The 21,327-nt window shown below is 46.3% G+C and overlaps 1 protein-coding gene across 14 annotated transcripts in view; it reads left to right on the forward strand.

Moving 5' to 3' along the window:
- Positions 1–21,327, forward strand: part of LOC132384399 (mucin-5AC-like) — a 192,931-nt gene that overhangs the window by 67,186 nt on the left and 104,418 nt on the right. For all 14 annotated transcript variants that reach the window (XR_009508871.1, XR_009508870.1, XR_009508869.1 and 11 more), the window contains 6 exons: positions 2,719–2,880; positions 7,387–7,584; positions 8,450–8,545; positions 18,452–18,511; positions 19,346–19,441; positions 20,565–20,660. Coding sequence is in view for 11 of the 14 variants with exons in the window: in XM_059955516.1 (XP_059811499.1) it covers positions 2,719–2,880; positions 7,387–7,584; positions 8,450–8,545; positions 18,452–18,511; positions 19,346–19,441; positions 20,565–20,660 (708 nt within the window). In the remaining 3 variants the exon portion in view is untranslated. The remainder of the gene's footprint in view (positions 1–2,718; positions 2,881–7,386; positions 7,585–8,449; positions 8,546–18,451; positions 18,512–19,345; positions 19,442–20,564; positions 20,661–21,327) is intronic.

Below are 21,327 nucleotides of genomic sequence, written 5' to 3' on the forward strand. Positions count from 1 at the left end.
CAAGCTAAGGAAGCATATTTTATATGGTACAGTATTAAACAATTAATCTTCTGGACTTGATTCAAAATAATCCTGAGGCGAGCAGGGTAATTTAGTGAAAGTTTGTAGCCTTTGTTATATAACTCCACCATGATCTTTTTTATACTTAAATTGATCATTAACTACCTCAGGCTACTACTCTTCGACCAACTTTATCTTATAAACACTGGGGCTCAGTGATCACGATCTATTCTTGGTGGTATATGCAAAACATCAGAAAACAAACGAGCCAACAGCTTTGTAAAAAATTCTAATGGTCGATTGCCTTCGACCACTCACGAAGACCCAAATTTCGTAAATTGCTCCTTCTAGATCTATTCTCCAAGGCAACAATCTTTTGTCTTAGAGATTCAACAATTTTTGATTGTTTATCTCTGAACTTTTCCAGCTCATCCATCTTGGTATCCAGTCTTGTTAAAGCATCTTAATGTTTTTGAATCTGAATAGTATGTCCCTGGAAAGTTTTTTGAATAGTCTACAGCAGAATCTCCATTCATTTAAGTTATGTGGTAACTTTGAAACACATAACCTAAAGTTGTTCAGACATTTTGCTGAGAACTTTCCAAATTAGCTCCGCAATAGCCTCCATAGCCAAGGAAGGATCCTCTTCTTTTGAAGTTTTAGCACGAGTCGTCATAATACTCCAAGAGTAAATTTTCAAAGCAGATTGGATTCAGTAATTTAAAAGAATGGAGCTATTCGAGAAACACGTCTACTCCATGCAATGCCAGCAGGAGGAGTCCCTGCCACAGTATTTCTTGACAAGCTGTTATCACCAAAATCCTGTCTCTTCTCAGGGTACACCAGCTCAGCCACCGTCGGCATGCATGTTTTGATGCATTCCCCCTCTGAGTATGGCTTTGACGCAGCAGCTATTTTGTTGGCAATAATATAGCTGGCCTTGACAGCTCCATCATGAGTCTCTCAACCTTTGGTGAACACTGATTGCAGTTTTTGCAGAGCTGCTTCAAGCTCATTTACCTATTGCGTTCTGAGTCGTCCTGCATGCTTGTCATACTTTTCACCGTGTGATGTCTCATAGTGTCGTTTGATATCGTACTTTTTTGCCACAGCCATTTGTTGCCAGCATATCAACAACACAGGTTTGCCATTGACCTCACAGAAGAAAAAAATGATCTTTGCAGTTATCATTGAATATCTGGCCTTCAATGTCAACTTTTCTTTGCTTGGAAAACATTTTGAACCACAGCAGCAAACAGTCTCAACCTTGCTACAGGTGTTACTTACCTGAGTACTCTGTGTGGAACTTGATCTCCCTGAGAAGTCACTCCACAGTCGCTCAGACCACGATGGTCCTGTATCATCATGGAGTCTGCTTCCTGGAGTTGGGTTACAGAACTGATCTGCCACTGACCCCATTCTCGATACAACCTGGAGGAGTTTCAATGACTGCAGACTCATTTCAGTGGTGGTGCAATCTAAAGGGAGTTGTGGGAGTCTGCAGACATATCTTTCACCAATTAGTGGGATAAATTAATTGTTGCCATGGTAACATAGTGGTTAGCGCGTAGCTATTACAGCTCAGCGTGTCGGAGTCCAGAGTTCATATACATACCTGTAGATTAATTGGTCGTTTTAAAATGTCCATGATACAGTTAGGGTTAATCAGGGTTGAGGAGGGTTGCTGGTGTTAATTGGTCTTTGAAAATTGTCCCATGATGAGGTTTGGGTTAATCAGGATTCTTGAGGGTTACTGGGTTGGTGAGGCTCGAAGGGTTGGAAGCACTTACTCCGCACTTTATCCCAGATAGATAAATAAATTAATGTTACTAAACATTCAGTTCAATTGTGGGGAAAACATCGGGGAATAAGGATAAAACTGGAAACTACAGACAGTATGTCTTAGGTCAGTGATTGGGAAGCTAGTGGAGACGATTCTTTAGGATTCGACATGATCATTTGGAAGGTTGTGAGTAAACTTGGGACAGTGAACATTTCTTTCTGCAGGGCAAGTCATGACTTACTGACTTTATTGAGTTTGTTGAGGGGTTGACTGAGGTGATTGATGAAGGTAGAACTGTGGATGTTGTCTTCATGGATTTTACACCATGAGTTCATCAGACAAAGGTGGAGAATTAGACCACTTGGCCCATTGAGTCTGCAACATCATTTTATCATGGCCGATTTACTATCCGTCTCAGTCCCATTCTCATGCCTTCCCCTCATACCCTTTGACGCCCTCATGATTGAAGAACCTATCCACCTCAGCTTCAAATATACCCAATGAAGTGGCCTCCACAGCCATTTGTGGCAATGAATTCCACCGATTCACCACCCTCTAGCTGAAGAAATTCCTCATCATCTCTCTGCTAAAGGGAGGTTCTTGTGTTGAGAGGCTGTGCCCGCTGGTCCCAGACTCCCTCAACATAGGAAACATCCTCTCCATTTCCACTGTATCCAGACCTTTCAATATTGGATTGGTTTCAATGAGATCCCCCAGACGTTTGACAAGGTCCCTCATGGGAGGCTCATTCAGAAGATGAAGGTGCTGGTGCGGGAAGGGTGGAGTGGAGAGGGAGAGGGCAGCAGCTCAGTGCTGACTGAGGCCAGACCGGACCGTGGGTTGTGAACCACTGATTTACAGTGGGTCCTGATTCACATTCCCCGCTGTACTGTGGGACCGGGTACATTTTACAGTGTTTATAAATCTCATTCCAGGTTCCCACCCCAACGTGGGAGAGGGGGAGGTGACCAGGACCGCCTGCTTCACTGCGAAAAAAAACATCTGTTACTGGAAACGGCAGATCAGGGTGAAAAACTGCTCCGGTTACTTTGTGTATCGACTGAAGCCGACCTGGAATACTGCTGTGTACTGTACAGGTAGGTCACCGTTCCCCAGTGACACAGCAGTGTGGTAGTTGTGGGGAAATTCTGGGACGTCCTGAGTCACCAACACACACCACAGGCTGAGTTTTCCAGTTGGCTGCCCTGCCCGTGGTCTGTGATCAACTTTCCCGTATCCCCCTTCACACCGGGGTCAGAATGAAACTGCTCAGTCTGACCTGTGACAGAGATCATAGAACACAGAACAGTGCAGCACAGCACAGGCCCTTTGGCCCACAATGCTGTGTCAGCTGCCGGGAGAGAGTTTACCCATCCCCTGGAGTGAGGGAGGGTGAGGCTGACAGGAAACAGAGGGAGCAGTGGTGAGAGTGAGGGGAGGGGGGGAGTGATATACCAAACGGAGAGGGAGATGGAGGGAGAGCGAGGGGAGAGGGGGAGGGTGATAGTTTGAGGAGAAAGAGAGGCAGGGAGAGACCGAGGAGAGTGGGTGACAGTGATAGGCTGAGGGGAGGGGGAGGCAGGGAGAGGCCCAGGTAGGGGAAAATAGGGAGAGACAGAGGGGAGTGTGAGGCAGGGAGAAGCTGAGTTGAGAGAGAGAAAAGGAGAAGGTGAGGGAGAAGCTGAGGGGAGTGGGTGGGAGGGGAGAGGCCGTGGCGAGGGGACTCGGGGAGAGGCTGAAGGGATGTTGAGATATGGAGTGGCCAAGGGAAGGGGAGAGTGGGAGACAATGAGGGGAGGGAGAGAAAGGGTGAGTCCGAGGGGAGAGAGAGGTGTGGGAAAGGCCTGGGTGGAGACAGGGTGTGGCTGGGGGAAGCAGGATAACTGAGGGGAGGGCAGATGGAGAAGCCTATGTGATGGGGTGACAGAAAGACCGACAGGAGGAGGAGACGGGGTTAGGCCGAGGGTAGCTGGCTGCCCTCTTGGCCTTTCTCTTCACCTGTATATCATCTCCCTCTGGTCCCCCTACTCCAATCCTTACCCCCTTGTCTCTCAAATCCTTCTCCTCACATCCCCCTCTCTCGGCATTCAGTCTGTCTGCATCACTCTCTTGTCAGTCTCTCTTTCCTTCTCTCCAGTAGGAGTGTCACTCTCACTGATCTCTCTGCCCACTCTCTTCACACTCCTCACACAGTCATCACTCTCTCTTCACTCACCTCATTCCTCCCACTCCAGCATCCCACCTCTCTTTCTATCCCTCTCTCCTGAGTGTTTTCACAAATTTCCTTCTGTCCACGTACTGAATTACTCAAATCCCACTCCGGTGGTTTCTATGTCTCATCAGTCACCGTGTAACTCCTCACAGTCATTCCTCCCTTCCTCTCTGTGACAATCCTCCCCTCTCACCTCTATCACTCCAACCCTCCCTCCTGTGTCACTCGGTCACTCCACCCCTCTCTGCCCTATGGTGTTTGAGCGGTGGACTGACAGGCTGGATTGCGTGTGTCTGTACTGTTACGTATCCCGTAACTGGATCACTTACCAGCAAAGACAGAGAGGTCCGTTGAAGTCTGATGGCACTATTTTCAAAAGATTTTATTTATAAAGGGGCACAAAAATAAGGTTAATGCAAGCATTCAGATAGTATACGTCGTCAATACTCAATCTAAAGCGCAGGTATAGTAATAATCAATAAGAAATAAGCTCTGCCGTTGTCCAGGGGTAATAATTTGTCCGATGGAAATATAAAAGCCTCTCGAGTTCATGCAGGCTTTCTGCCTTTGTGGAGTGGGGGGCGCTGAGTTTCACGTGTTGGAGAGAGAAAGAGATTGGTGGTGAGAAAAGAAACTTGCCCCTCCTTTTTGCCGCAAAACCGTTGAATCGGTAATGTGGGTTCCCCGTTGTCAGTTCGAAATCCTTTTCAATGTTATCAGCCACTCATTTCCCAGGCAAAAGGGGAATGAAACCACACATGGCTTCCGACTAGCTTCCCGGTATCACGGGAGCGATGAGTGATGGTGTCTCCTCCTGTTGCGTCGATGAGGGCCTGCCCCCTTCAGTCCACCATTTTATCCTTGCTCACGGGGTCTCAAATGTCAATCAGGTTGGGATGATGCAGTCTCTCTCCGTCACTCCACCCTCGTTGCCCTGAGGGTATACATGTAGTACAGTTCTCAATTCACAAAGGTGTCTCCAAGAGACAATGACCACAGTCGCCAGCTTTTGCCTCACCGTGAAACGAGGGACACCGCACGTATCTTTCTCTTCTCTTGGGTCATTGACCCCCCCCTTCATTAAGGCTCTTGCGATTCTCACAAAGGAGGGGGCTGGGATCATAACAGTACACTGCTGGACATTGTCTTTGAGGGTCTTGAACAATGTATGATTTCCTTTTCAAATGAAGATGCTTCTATGCTCATTTTTTTGAATGTTTGCTTGCTATTTTGAATGTTTTGTACCTTGTCCCCAGAGGAATGTGGTCTTGTTCGGCTGTATCCATGTATGGTTTGAATGATAATTAATGTTAATTTGATTTGATTTGTAGACCTGTTGTGATAGGCAAATCCCAGTGGGTCCAGGTCCTCGCTCTGGCATGAGTTAATTCTAGTCATGAGTAATTCAGTACGTGGACAGCAGAAAATGGGTGAGAGGGATGGAGTGAGAGGTGCAATGCGGGAGTGGGGAGTGAACAGAGAGGGGTGGAGTGACTGAGAGTGGCACAGAGGGAGAAGGATGATGTTTGTGAGAGGGGAGGATGGTCACAGAGAGGAAGGGAGAAATGACTGTGAGGAGATTCACAGTGACTGATGAGACATAGAAACGACCGGAGAGAGATTTGAGTAATTCAGTGCATGGACAGCAGAAAGTTGATGAGAAGGATGGAGGGAGGTGGTGTGCTGGAGTGGGAGGAATGTGACGAGTGAAGAGACCCAGGCTGTAAAGATAGGGGACAAGCACTCCTCTACAATCACTCTGAGCACCAGTGCCCCACAAGGCTGTGTACTCAGCCCCCTGCTGTACTCATTGTGCACCCATGATTGTGTAGCCAACTTTCCATCAAACTCAATATATAAGTTTGCTGATGACACCACAGTTGTAGGCCATATCTTGGGTAATGATGAGTCTGAGTACAGAGAGGAAATTAAGAACCTGGTGGCATAGTGCGAAGACAATAACCTATCCTTCAATTTCAGTAAGATGAAGGAATTGGTTGTTGACTTCAGAAGGAGTAGCAGACCGCACAACCCCATCTACATCAGTGGTGCGCAGGAGGAACAGGTCAAAAGCTTTAAGTTCCTCGGGGTGAATATCACAAATGACCTGACTTGGTCTAACCAAGCAAAGTCCACTGCCAAGAAGGCCCACTAGCACCTTTACTTCCTGAGAAAGCTGAAGAAATCTGGCCTGTCCCCTAAAACCCTCACTAATTTGTATAGTTGCACCGTAGAAAGCATTCTTCTAGGGTGCATCACAACCTGGTATGGAAGTTGTCCTGTCCAAGACCGGGAGAAGCTGCAGAAGATCGTGAACATAGCCCAGCACATCACACAAACCAATCTTCCATCCTTGGACTCACTTTACACCGCACGCTGTCAGAGCAGTGCTGCCAGGATAATCAAGGACAAGAGCCACCCAGCCAACACATTTTTTGTCCCACTTCCCTCCAGGAGAAGGTTCAGGAGCTTGAAGATTCATGCAGCCAGATTTAGGAACAGCTTCTTTCCAACTGTGATAAGACTGCTGAACGGATCCTGACCCAGATCTGGGCCGTACCTTCCAAATATCTGGACCTGACTTGCACTACTTACTTTCCCTTCTCTATTTTCTAATTATTATTTATAATTTAAATTTTTATTATATTTACTTCGATTTCTATTTCAGGGAGTGCAAAGCGCAGAAACAAGTATCACTGTGATGATTGTATGCTCTAGTATCAATTGTTTGGTGACAATAAAGTATAAGTACAGTGTGATGACTGTTAGAAAAGTTGGGCAGAGAGATCAGTGAGAGTGTTTTTTCAGTTAGTGGGGTTCTTTTTTTCTTTTTCTTTCAAAAAAATATTCTTAACACTTTATTTTCTCTTATTGATATATTGCTTAGCTTTGTTTATGTTATTTGTTAATTTAATTCCTTATTGTATATAATGACATATTGACTTAATGTATCTTTTTTGTTAATCAATAATAATTAATAAACAGATTTTAAAATGGAATGACAGTGGTGTTCCAACTGGAGGGAGGGATGGAGAGAGAGGTGGGATGCTGGAGTGGGAGGAATGAGGTGAGTGAAGAGAGAGCGATGACTGTGTGAGGAGAGTTGGCCAGAGAGATCAGTGAGATTGACACTCCAACTGGAGGGAGGGAAGGAGAGACTGAAAAGAGAGTGATGCAGACAGAGTGAATGCTGAGAGAGGGAGATGTGAGGAGAGGGATTTGAGATGCAAGGTAGAGGTATTAAAGACCAAAGGAGAGGGGAGAGTATGTATTTCAGAGGACAGATCTGACCTGGACTTGAGCCTGCTGTTCCTGCCATTGAGTTCCTACCTGATTGAACATAAAACTTGTTTACTACTGTAACCTTACTTTGTATTTTTTCTTATTGCAGAACCACAGTCGGACACAACTCGGGAACCCCAGGGATTGGTGACCGGAGAGCCTGGTCCAGGGTTGACCACCAGCCCAGCAGGGTCTGTGAGCTCAGGTACAGATTCCCAGTCAGACACAACTTGGGAAGCCCAGGAAACAACGACAGGAGAGCGTGGTCTGGGTTTGACCAGCAGCCCAGCAGGGTCTCTGAGCTCAGGTATTCGTGATGGGGTTTGTGAGGGTCAATGAATAGAACGATCTTTCCCTCCTTTGGTCCTCGATATTCATCTGGACTTTGTCTGAGAGACGTGTCCAGTCACAGAAATTTTGGGAGGGAGAGGTGGTGAATGGTGACTAGATGGTTTTGGCTTCTTTTCAAATCAGAGACCTCTTTGTCAAATTGTTGTTCCGGTGGCTACCCGTTTTAATTCTACTTGCCATTCCCTTCTGATATGACTGTCCACAGCCTCCTCTGACTTGATGAAACCACCCCCAGGTTTGAAGAGCAACACCTCATAGTCTGTCAGGGTCACAACCAACCTGATGTCATGAATATCGATTTTTCTTTCATCTAGTAAATTCTTCTCCCTCCAACTTCCCTCTTTTTCCATTCCCATTCTGGCTCTTCTCTCAGCCCTACCCCTCTCCTCATCTGCCCATCTCCTCCCTCTGGTCCCCCTCCTCCATCTATTTAATCCATTGTCCACTGTCCTGTCTTATTGGATTTCTCCTTCTTCTTCCCTTTACCTTTTCCACATATCACCTCCCAGCTTCTGGCATCATCCTGCTCACACACCCAGACATCTTCTCACTGCCTGGCCTCACCTATCACCTGTCAGCTTGTACACTCTCCACCTTCTTATTCGGGCTTCTACCCCCTTCTCTTCCAGTCCTGAAGAAGTAACTTGGCTCAAAACTTCGACTGTTTATTCTCCTGCAGAGGTGCTGCCGGACCTTCAGCATTTTCTGGGCATTGTTCTGGATTCCCAGCATCCGGAGAAACACTCGTCTGTACAACTGCTTGTCCCTGTTGTGATGTTTAAGGTCTGTCAATCTCCTGTGTCTGTGTTACTTTGTTCCAGACCTGGAGACTTCAACACTGGATCAGTCTACAGGATTGTCTACTGGAGAACACACCCAGGAACTGTCCTCTGTCCCAGCGGGAGACACATCCTCAGGTACCAAGTCTCATGTCTGTCTGTGTTCATTCAGTCTCTGTCACTCTGTGACGTTGAACCTCCCATGGACCAGTTCACCTACTGGATGTACAGTGCATTGTGGGTAGGGGTGTGAATGATGGAGTCAGTGGTTCCTCTCTCCTGACTGTTGGGTTGGGTTTGGTGAGTCGTGTGGGATGAGGCTCTGTTGAATCTGCTGTCTGTTGGGTCTGGTGTTCCTGGTGTGGCCTCCTCTACAATGGTGAGACCTGTCGTAAGCTGGAGGAACAGCTTCTCGAGCATATCCACACTATCTACCATAAGCGGGATTTCCCGATGGCCAAACATTTTAATTACTATTAGCATACCTGTTCCGACATGTCGATCAACAACCTCCTCTTGTGCCAAGATGAGGCCACCCTCAAGGTGGAGGAGCAACACCTTATATTCATTCTGTGTACCCTCCAAACTGATGGTATGAATATTGATATCTCCTTCTGCTGAACAAATTTCCCTCCTCCTCGTCCTTCCTCTATTCTCCACTCTGACCTTTTACTTCTTCTCACCCAACTGTTACTTACCCCTGGTTCACATCCTCCTCTCCTTTCTCCGACTGTCCACTATGGTCTCCTGTCAGATTCTTTCTTCTCCGGCCCTTGACCTTTTCGACCCACCTGGCTTCACCTATCTCCTTCCAGCCAACCTCTCTCCCCTCCCCCCACCTTTTAATTCAGGCATCTTCCCCCATCCCTCTCAGTCCTGAAGAAATGTCTTGGCCTGAATCATTGAGTGTTTACTCTTTTCCATAGATGTTGCCTGACCTGCTGAGATCCCCCAACATTTTGTATGTGTTGCTTTAGATTTCCAGCATCTGCAAATTTTCTCGTGTTTGTTATGGTAATGAGCAAGTGCATTGCTAATAAATTTAATCTGAACTTTAATCTTTGATGCATCTCCTTTTGAAAATGTCCTCTATGATGGGGAGGATGTTGCCCATGATGGAACTGGCTGAGTTTACAACCGTTAAGCACATCTACAAGCAGCATCTATCATCAAGGACCCCACCATCCAGTCCATGCTGTCTTCTCACTGCTGCCATCGGGAAGGAGGTACAGGAGCCTTAGCTCCCACACTACCCCTCAAACCATCAGGCTCCTGAACCAGTGTGGATAATGTCAATATTTATCTCAGTGTTTCTTAAATGCCCCTAATATATCTGAAACTACCACCAACCCTGGCAGGACGTTCCATGCGCCCACTGTTCCCTGTGTGTAAAAAGAAAAGAAAAAAACTTAGCTTTGAAAATTATGGCCCCTGGTATTAGCCACGTCCGTCCTGGGGGAGAAATAGCTGGCTGTCTATTCAATCCATTCCTCTTACCATCCTGTACACCTTTATCAAGTTGCCTCTCATCCTCCTTCACTCCAGTGATAAAAGCCTGAGCACACTCTCGAAAGCTTCCACATCCTTCCTATAATGAGGTGAGCAGAACCACCCAACCCAGTCTGCCCTGACACACATTGGAGGCACAAAAACATTGTAAAGGCTGTGGTGGGGAGGAAGAGAATGGGGAAGAGTGAAGGAGAATGAAAGGGAAGGAGGGAAAAGACTGGGGTGGAGGGAGGAGCATGGGGAGAGGAAGGAGGGTGGGGAGGAGGCGTTAGGGGAAGTGAAGGTGGAGGGAGACCAGAGGTGGGGAATGGGATGGTAAGGTCTGGTGTCTCGGATAAAGTGATGTGATTGGAGGTGGGGAGGAGCCATTCCCTTCTTACCCCTCCCTTCTTCTCAATGTCCCCTCCCCTCATCCCTTCACGATCTTCACTTGCTCATTATGTGTGACAGGGTGACAGGTCACCTCATTGTAGGAAGGATGTGGACGGTTTAGAGAGAGTGCAGAATAGATTTACCAGGACGATGTCTGGATTAGAGAGCAGGTCTTGTCAGGAGAGGTTGAGTGAGTGAGGACTTTTCCCTTTGGAGTGAAGGAGGATGAGAGGTGACGTGGTGGACGTGTACAAGATGGTAAGAGGCATAGATAGTGCAGACAGCCAAACTTTTTCCGAGGAAAGAAGTGACTAATAGCAGGACTGGAGGAAAGTAGAGGGTGGATGTCAGAGGTAAAGTTCTCTACGTGGAGAGTGGTGGGTGTGTGGAACACCCTGCAATGGGTAGTGGGAAGGACAGATACATTAGAGGCATTTAAGAAACTCTTAAGTACGTGGATGACAAAAACATAGAGAGTTATGTAGGAAGGAAGGGTTATATAGATCTCAGAGTAGGTCTGCACAACATTGTGGGCCGAAGGGCCTGTGCTGTGCTGTGCTGTTCTGTGTTCTATGATCTCTGTCACAGGTCAGACTGGGCAGTTTCATTCTGACCCCGGTGTGAAGGGGGATACGGGAAAGGTGATCACAGACCACGGGCAGGGCAGCCGACTGGAAAACTCAGCCCGTGGTGTGTGTTGGTGACTCAGGACGTCTCAGAATTTCCCCACAACTACCACACTGCTATGTCACTGGGGAACCGTGACCTACCTGTACAGTACACAGCGTTAGTCCAGGGTGTTGGCCACAGCCGATACACAAAGTAAACGGAGCAGTTTTTCACCCTGATCTCCCGTTTCCAGTAACAGGTGTTTTTTTTCGAAGTGAAGCAGATGGTCCTGGTCACCTCCCCCTCTCCCACGTTGGGATGGGGATCTGGAATGAGATTTATAAACACTGTAAAATGTACCCGGTCCCACAGTACAGCGAGGAATGTGAATCAGGACCCACTGTAAATCAGTGGTTCACAACCCACGGTCCGGTCCGGCCTCAGTCAGCACTGAGCTACTGCCCTCTCCCTCTCCACCCCACCCTCCCCGCAGCAGCACCTTAATCTTCTGAATGAGACTCCATGAGGGACCTTGTTAAACAGGTTATAAGGAGAAGTCATTAGAATGGGACTGAGGGGGATAGTAAATCAGCCATGATTGTATGGTGTTGCAGACTCAATGGGCCGAGTGGCTTAATTCTGTTCCTCTGTCTAATGAACTTATGGTCAAAATTCTTTGAGGACAACAACCACAGCTCTAACTTCATCAATCGCCTCTGTCAACCTCTCGAAAAAATCAAGCAAGTCAATGAGTCACCACTTGCCTCTCAAGAAGAAGTGTTGACTGTCACTAATTCACACATGAACTTCCAGAATTTCATGAGTCCAGTTCCTCAGAATCCTCTTCACTAGCTTCCCTACTGACATGAGACTTGCTGTCACTGAATCACAGAGTCAAAGAAAACTGGAACAGAGAAACAGGCCCCTTGGCCCATCCAGTCCGCGCTGACCCATTTACACTGCCTAGTCCTATCAACTTTCACCTTCACCTAGTGACACATCACTCCATACCCCTCCCATCCATGTACCTATTCAAACTTTTATTCAAGATTGAAATCAAAATGGCATCCACCACTTGCTCAGGCAGCTCGTTCCACACTGTAGCTTCCAGGATTATTCCAGTTTCCTGACATTTTCTCCACATTTGAACTGAATGTTCAGTCCAAATTTCATACTTATTTACTTATCTACTTGGCAATCAAGTATCAAGTAGGAAGTTCCAACACTGAGTCACACCACCCCAGTAACCCTCGACAACCCTACCATTGACCCAAACCTATTCATGGGAAAATTTACAATGCCCAATTAACTCACAGTGGGAGTGGAAGGAAACCGGGGAAACCCCATCCGGTATGTCTTTGGACAGTGGGAGGAAACCGGAGAACCCGGGGAAAACCCATGCATTCCATGGGGAGGACGGACAGAGACTCCTTACAGATGACACTGGAATTGAACTCTGAACTCCGACACCCGAGCTGTAATAGTGACGCACGAACCACTGTTACCATGACAACCATTAATTTATCCCTCTAATTCGTGAACCATGTTGTCTACTGACTCCCCCAACTCCCTGTACTGAGCTGTGGGCTTTCCAGCATCTATTGAATGTGCAGATAGTTATTAATGAATATGATATAGTTGGGATCACAGAGGCATGGCTCCAGGGTGACCAAGGATGGGAGCTCAGCATCCAGGGATATTCAATATTCAGGAGGGATAGACAGGAAAGAAAGGGAGGTGGGGTAGTGTTGCTGGTTAGAAAGGAGATTAACGCAATAGAAAGGAAGGACATTAGCCTGGAGGATGTGGAATCAATATGGGTAGAGCTGCATAACACTAAGGGGCAGAAAACGCTGGTGGGAGTTCTGTGCAGGCCACTTAACAGTAGTAGTGAGGTTGGCGATGGCATTAAACAGGAAATTAGAAATGCACGCAATAAAGGAACAGTAGTTATAATGGGTGACTTCAATCAGCATATAGATTGGGTGAACCAAATTGGTAAGGGTGCTGAGGAAGAGTATTTCTTGGAATGTATATGGGATGGTTTTCTGAACCAACATTTCGAGGAACCAATTCTAGAACCAATGAGCAGGCCATTCTAGATTGGGTATTGAGCAATGAGGAAGGGTTAGTTAGCAATTTTGTTGTGCGAGGCCCCTTGGGTAAGAGTGACCATAATATGGTGGAATTTTTCATTAAGATGGAGAGTGACATAGTTAATTCAGAAACAAAGGTGCTGAACTTAAAGAAGGGTAACCTTGAAGGTATGCGATGTGAATTAGCTAAGATAGACTGGCAAATGATACTTAAAGGTTGATGGTGGATATGCATTGGCAAGCATTTAAAGATCGCATGGATGAACTACAACAAGTGTTCATCCCAGTTTGGCAACAGAATAAACCGGGGAAGGTTGTGCACCCGTGACTGATAAGGGAAATTAAGGATAGTATCAATTCCAAAGAAGAAACATACAAAATTAGCCAGAAAAAGCGGCACACCCGAGGACTGGGAGAAATTCAGAGACCAGCAGAGGAGGACAAAGGGCTTAATTAGGAAAGGGAAAAAAGATTATGAGAGAAAGCTGGCAGGGAACATAAAAGCTGACTGTAATAGCTTTTATAGATATGTGAAAAGAAATAAATTGGTTAAGACAAATATAGGTCCCTTACAGTCAGAAACAAGTGAATTGATCAAGGACATGGCAGACCAATTAAATAACTACTTTGGTTCTGTCTTCACTAAGGAGGACATAAATAATCTTCCAGAAATAGGGGACCGAGTGTGTAGTGAGATGGAGGAACTGAGGGAAATACATGTTAGTAGGGAAGTGGTGTTAGGTAAATTGAAGGGATTAAAGGCAGATAAATCCCCAGGGCCAGATGGTCTGCATCCCTGAGTGCTTAAGGAAGTAGCCCAAGAAATAGCGGATGCATTAGTGATAATTTTTCAAAACTCCTTAGATTCTGGATTAGTTCCTAAGGATTGGAGGGTGGCTAATGTAACCCCACTTTTTAAAAAAGGAGGGAGAGGGAAACTGGGGAATTATAGACCGGTTAGCTTGATATCAGTGGTGGGGAAAATGCCAGAGTCGGTTATCAAAGATGTGATAACAGCACATTTGGAAAGAGGTGAAAACATCGGACAAAGTCAGCATGGATTTGTGAAAGGAAAATCATGTCTGACGAATCTTATAGATTTTTTTGAGGGTGTAACTAGTAGAGTGGATAGGGGAGAACCAGTGGATGTGGTATATTTGGATTTTCAAAAGGCTTTTGACAAGGTCCCACACAGAAGATTAGTGTGCAAACTTAAAGCACACAGTATTGGGGGTATGGTATTGATGTGGATAGGGAATTGGTTGGCAAACAGGAAGCAAAGAGTGGGAATAAACGGGACCTTTTCAGATTGGCAGGTGGTGACTAATGGGGTACTGCAAGGCTCAGTGCTGGGACCTCAGTTGTTTACAATATATATTAATGATTTAGACAAGGGAATTAAATGCAGCATCTCCAAGTTTGCAGATGCCATGATGCTGGGCGGCGGTGTTAGCTGTGAGGAGGATGCTAAGAGGATGCAGGGTGACTTGGATAGGTTAGGTGAGTGGGCAAATTCATGGCAGATGCAATTTAATGTGGATAAATGTGAGGTTATCCACTTTGGTTGCAAGAACAGGAAAACAGATTATTATCTGAATGGTGGCTGATTAGGAAAAGAGGAGGTGCAACGAGACCTGGGTTTCATTGTACACAAGTTATTGAAAGTGGGCATGCAGGTACAGCAGGCGGTGAAAAAGGCAAATGGTATGTCGGCATTCATAGCAAGAGGATTTGAGTACAGGAGCAGGGAGGTTCTACTGCAGTTGTACAAGGCTTTGGTGAGACCACAGCTGGAGTATTGTGTGCAGTTTTGGTCCCCTAATCTGAGGAAAGACATTCTTGCCATAGATGGAGTATAAAGAAGGTTCACCAGACTGATTCCTGGGATGGCAGGACTTTCATCTGAAGAAAGACTGGATCGACTGGGCTTATACTTGCTGGAATTTAGAAGATTGAGGGGGCATCTTATTGAAATGTATAAAATTCTAAAGGATTGGACAGGCTCGATGCAGGAAGATTGCTTCCGATGTTGGGGAAGTCCAGAATGAGGGGTCACAGTTTAAGGATAAAGGGGAATCCTTTTAGGACCGAGATGAGGAAAAACTTCTTCACACAGAGAGTGGTGAATCTGTGGAATTCTCTGCCACAGGAAACAGTTGAGGCCAGTTCATTGGCTATATTTAAGAGGGCATTAGGTATGGCTAAAGGGATCAGGGGGTATGGAGAAAAAGCAGGTACAGGGTTCTGAGTTGGATGATCAGCCATGATCATACTGAATGGCGGTGCAGGCCCGAAGGGCCGAATGGCCTACTTCTGCACCTATTTTCTATGTTTCTATGAATGACAGGAGTCACCCGTAGTGATGAAGATTTTAGATGAGACTCAGTGGTGGGAGAGAGGTACGATGTTTCAGTGATTTTCTCTCTCCCACGTCTCTGTTCCTTTACCCTAGACCTGGGGACTTCTCCAAGGGAACAGGCCAAAGGATCCAGGATCCACCCTCTGTCCCATCGGGAGACACATCCTCAGGTAGCAAGTCCTGTGCCAGTGGGGAGGAGAGTCATTCCACAACTCTGTGGTCTACAGGTTCTCGTGAGCTGATTCAGTCATTAGCTGTGTTTCTCAGTGGGATGTGAATGATGGAGTCCGTTCTATTCCCACTGACAACCTCAGGGGTGCATGGGGTCTTCGGAAAGGGCGATTCACTCATCCAGAATGACCTGCCTTGGATGGAAGCTGACCTGGAAGAGGTGGAGACGGCTCAGTGACAGAGCAGGGGGTCTGAAACCTGGTGCTCAGGGTGGGGGAAATGAGTGTCCGGTGGGTGAGGTTTGGAGTGACATTCAGGCAGGATATTTTCACTATTTGTTTAATTGTTACCACCGCTGTCTGTAAGGAGATTGTACATTCTCCCTGTGACTGTGTCGGTTTCTTCCCACATTACATAGACGTCTGGGTTAGTAGGTTAATTGGTCACATGGGTGGTGCGGGATCTTTGGGCCAGTTACTGAGCTGTATCTCTAAATAATTGATGGCCCAGTCCATCACTGATAAAGCCCTCCCCACCACTGAGCTTATCGACATGGAGAGTTGTCAGAATTCATCATCAGGAACTTCCACCACCCAGGACATGCTCTCTTCATGTTGTTGCAATCAGGAAGCAGGTACAGGAGCCTCAGAACCCACACCACCAGGGTCAGGAACAGTTATTACCCCTCAGACATCAGGCTCTTAAACCTGAAAGGATAACTTCCCTCAATACTCGCCCCATTACTGAACTGTTCCCACAACCTATGGACTCTCTTTCAAGGACCCTCACCTCATGTTCTTGATATTTATTGCTTATTCATATATTATTATTATTTTGTTTTTTCTTTTGTATTTTGCAGTTTGTTGTCCTTTGCACAATGTTTGTCTGCATGGGTGTAATAGGAGAGCACAGACTTTTTGGGCCGTAAGGACCCATTACCCAGCTGTACCTTTCAATAAATGAGTAAATATTCTAAACTAATTTAAAGGAAATTTAAGTTTTGCACTGCACTTCTGCCACCAAACGACAAATTTCCAGTGATGTTAAATGATGATAATTATTCTGATTCTGAGGATATATATGTAACCGGTTGACTGTCGAATGCTATTCATTATCATTAAAAAGTGTACTCACGCAACCATCCGGGTAATGCTAGAATAGTTATCTGTGCCTTTAAGTGGAGATGGTGACGTCATTACACACACATGGGATAGTGGGGAGACCATTTCATTTTCTGCTGCAGAAGCTGTTGGGGTGTTGGAATCAAGTTCCCCCAGAGGTACTGGGCTTAGTGAGGAAAGGTTAGCATTAATTTACAATATCCATGTGAATTCGTTTATGCTTGTTGGTGAATGGAGAATATCGGTAATTTGACATGTATTACATGTGGATGCTTCAGATTTTCATGAGTAAGTAACTTGACGCTGGATATTGTGGCTTGCAAAATTCCTCACTGGCCAAGTTGGTCAGTCATCCTGTAATTTAACTAACAGGCAATATCTTGTAAAAGTTGTGCCAAACTGTACCTTTTGTCTAACTTTATTGTAGCATACTGATTGTGCATGTAACGGCGTAATGTGAATGTTTAGTCTCGGTTCGGGGGTTCAGCACGTGTGTACTAAAGAGTAATAGTCTTAGATGAGATGTATTCACCTACATTTTTCGCTGCAGGGTTGGGGGGATTCTAATGTTTTTTGTATTGTGTTCCATCAGAATCCCCACAATCGTATTAGTACTGTATTAGTTTTGTGTGATTTTCGTTGTAGTTTTATACTGTATACGCAGTTGGTCAATACACGTGTGTGGATCGAAGGTTAAACGGAGATTGTAATGGCAGGACCTGATTGTAAAGTCGTTCGTTTTGTTTGAAGACCCTCTTCTGGCACTTAAACACCTAAAACAGATGAAGGAATTGAAACCTGAAAAAGTATTTGTGGTTCTGAGTGTGTACCCTTCCTTGTGCCACAAGATATAAAAATGTGTAAAAGATTGCGAGGGGTACAGATGGGGTTGACTCGGAGTAAAAGTAAGGTTTATTATCGAAGTACTTATTTGTCACCATATACTACCCTGTTCCAGCTGCTGCCATCTGGGAAACGGTACCACAGCATAAAAGCTAGGACTAACAGGCTCTGGGACAGCTTCTTCCACCAGGCTATCAGACTGCTGCTTACTTAAAATTTATGCTTACGCAACTGTATTTCTATGTTATATTGTTGTACATACTGTTTATTACAAATTACTATAAATTGCACATTGCACATTTAGATGGAGACGTAACAGAAAGATATTTACTCCTCATGTATATGAAGGATGTAAGTGATAAAGTCAATTTGATAGTGATATGTATGAATGACTGCTGGCTCTGGTCATCAGGGGGCTCTGTGAGGGTCTGGGTGTTGCCAAGCTATTTAGCAGGGACTTCAGTGTGCAAGGAGGGAGGGCAAGAGTGATGTTTGTGAGAGGGAGGATGGTCACAGAGAAGAAGGGATGACTGTGAGGAGTTGCACAGTGACTAATGAGACATAGAAACGACTGGAGTGGGTCTTGAGTAATTCAGTAAATGGACAGAAGGAAATGGGTGAAAACACAGAGGAGAGATGTGGGATGCTGGAGTGGGAGGAATGAGGTGAGTGAAGAGAGAGTGATGACTGTGTAAGGAGAGTTGTACGGAGTGGAGGGAAGGAAGGAGAGACTGAAAAGAGAGTGATGGCAGACAGAGTGAATGCCGAGAGAAGGAGATGTGAGGAGAGGGATTTGAGAGACAAGGGTAGAGATATTAAAAACAAATGGAGAAGGGAGTATGTGTATTTCAGAGGACAGATTTGACCTGGACGAGCCCCCTGTTCCTGCCATTGAGTTCCTTCCTGATCTAACGTAAAACTTGTTTACTACTGTATCTTTCCTTTATATATCTTCTTATTACAGATTCCCTGTTGGTCACAACTTGGGAACCCCAGGAAGCAACAACAGGAGAGCCTGGTCCAGGTTTGACTAACTCCTCTGCCAGTTCTGTGGGGGGGGAGGGGTATAATAAATGGAACGATCTTTCCCTCCTTCAGTCGTTGATATTCACCTGGGCTTTGACTGTGTTTTGTCCAGTCAAATAAGTTTTGGGAGGGAGAGTTGGTGAACAGGATAGTTTTGGTTTCTTTTCAAATCAGACACCTCTTCATCAAATTGTTCTGGTGGTGTCCCATTTTAATTCTACGTCCCACTCCCATTCTGACATGACAGTATGTGACTGACATGAGGAGACCACCCCCAGGTTTGAAGAGCAACACCTCATATTCCGTCTGTGTAGCCACCAACCTGATGGCACAAATATCAATTTCCATAACCTTTGGTAGGTTCTCTTCCCTCCCACCTCTCTTTTTCCATTCCAGCTCCCCTCTCCTCACCTGCCCATCATCTCCCTCTGGTCCCTCTCCTCATGTCTTTATTCTGTTCTCTGCAGTTGAATTACTCCTTCTTCAGCCCTTTACCTCTTCCACATATCACCTCCCAGCTTCTCAAATCACCCCCCTCTCTCACCCACCCACCTTCCCACTCACCTGGCTTCACCTATCATCTGCCAGCTTGTATCCTCCCCACCTCTTTATTCTGGCTGCTTCCCCCTTCCTCTCCAGTGCTGATGAAGGGTCTCAGCCCAAACCATTCACTGTTTATTCCCTCCAGAGATGCAGCCTGACCTGCTGAGTTCTTCCAGCATTTTTTGTGTGTTGCTCTGGGTTTTCAGCATCTCTCATCTTTGTGAGTTATTGCCCCTGTTGTGTTGTTTAAGCTGAGCCAATCTCCCATGTCTCTGTTACTTTGTTCCAGATCTGAAGGTTTCCACAGTGGATCAGCCCGAAGGCTCGTCTACAGGACAACCCACCCCATCACCATCCTCTGTCTCAGTGGGAGAGAGATCCTCAGGTATCAGGTCTCATGTCCATTGAGGTTTTTCAGTTTCTGGCTCTGTGACATTGACCCTCTTATAGACTAATTCACCTGCTGGATGTGCATCCTGGTGAGGTGATGGTGATTGTTCAGCTGATCCTTCTCTCCATCTTGCATCAATTTCCACCAACATCCACTGTCTCTCCAAAGGTAGTGAGTGTTGTTGTGGTGAACAGTCCATGGGGTTGGTTGCTATAAGATGACAGTCACAGAACTGGTGGGGTGGAGTTATGTCTCTACCAAAGGAGGTGTAAGAAGCTCCTTCCCTCCACTAGCTGCAGGTCACCCTTGGGCAAGGTGTGGCATTTGCATAGTATCACCCCCCTATCAGGGTCATGGGAAGGTATGGGACCAGGTACTGGATGGTTGTATGAGCAGCTGGAGCATATCACATATACGGGTTCTGCAACCACTGACGCCAGGCAGTCGATCTCTGAAGAGTATTGATAATGGCTGGAGTCCCCCATCTTGTAAAGACACTGCCCAGATGAAGGCAATGGCAAACTGTTTCTGTTGAAAAATTTGCCAAAAGCAAATTGATGATGTGGTGATGGACAGACCTTTATCGCCTCTGTGATACGACACAATAGGTAATGATGATGATGTCAGAGAACAAGGACTGAGAGATGCAGTTTGGTGGGTGCGACGATTTAAGTGGTTTTACACACAAAATGCTGGAGCAACTTAGCAGGCCAGACAGCATCTATGGAAAAGAGTAAATAGTCAATGTTTTAGGTTGAGACCCCTCATCAGGATTTCCAGCATCTGCAAATTTTCTCTTGTTGGGGATTTGAGTTGTTGAGAATGATCTTCATGGGGTGAGGGATGGGTGGGAGGTGGAGTGTAGGGGCAGAACAGTGGGGGATGGTAGGGGACAGCGAAGTGAGGATTGGGCACTGAGAGGAGAGGATTGAGTGAAGAGGGAGGGTGCGGACTGTCTGAGGGGATTAGGTTGTGTGCAGATCCAGAGGTTTGACCAGTTTTACACTGGTGGATTATAGATGTTTCTGTTTGTGATGACCACTCCCCATCTCATTTACTGTCTCCACCCTGATCCGCTGCTCGCCTGTCCCCACCCACCCTGTTTCTCTCTTTGCAGATTCCCAGTCGGACACAACTCAGGAACCCCAGGGGTCTGCGACTGGAGGACCTGGTCCGGGTTTGTCCACCACCCCAGCAGGGTCTGCAAGCTCAGGTATCCATGGTTGGGTTCACCAAAGGGAATGATTCTCCTCGGTTTCAGTCCTGGAAATTCCTCCTCACTCCCACTGAGGGGAGTCACGTGGAGTGACGGAGGTTTGAAGGAGCGAATCGATGAAGGGACACCGAATGGTTTTGGTTTCTTCCCCTGTCCTGGTCTGGTCACCAGGTTTGGTGTCTCCTCTCTGTCTCCCTCCCACGTCTGTGGTCCTTTATTCCAGTTCACTGGAATTCCTCAGAGGAACAAACCAAAGGATTGTCTACTGTTGAACTCAGCTGGGAACTGTCCCCTGTCCCAGCAGGAGATACATCCTCAGGTAGCAAGACCTTGTTTCTGTGGGAAATGGACAACCTCTCTCACTGGATGTCCTTGTAGCTCATGTCCATCGTCTCCCCTGTTGGATGTGGTTTCCCATGGGGTGGGGATCACCGGTGTCAGTGGCTCGTCCCCTGTCTGGACAATTCTCTGTCGTGCATTGAGATCCCTCTTACGGAGGTGGAGAGAGAATTGTACACTAAGGAGCTGGTGGTGTGGGTGGGCATTGAAAGGAAGATGCTGTACCTTTCAACAACAAGCCACTGTGGCTGTTTGTGTGGGCAGCTTGTGGGTGGTCTGACAGTCAGGAACAAGGGTTGAGAGCTGGGCTTTGTGAAGGAGGAGA

This window comes from Hypanus sabinus, chromosome 32, assembly GCF_030144855.1.
Source record: "Hypanus sabinus isolate sHypSab1 chromosome 32, sHypSab1.hap1, whole genome shotgun sequence".
Lineage (NCBI taxonomy): Eukaryota > Metazoa > Chordata > Chondrichthyes > Myliobatiformes > Dasyatidae > Hypanus > Hypanus sabinus.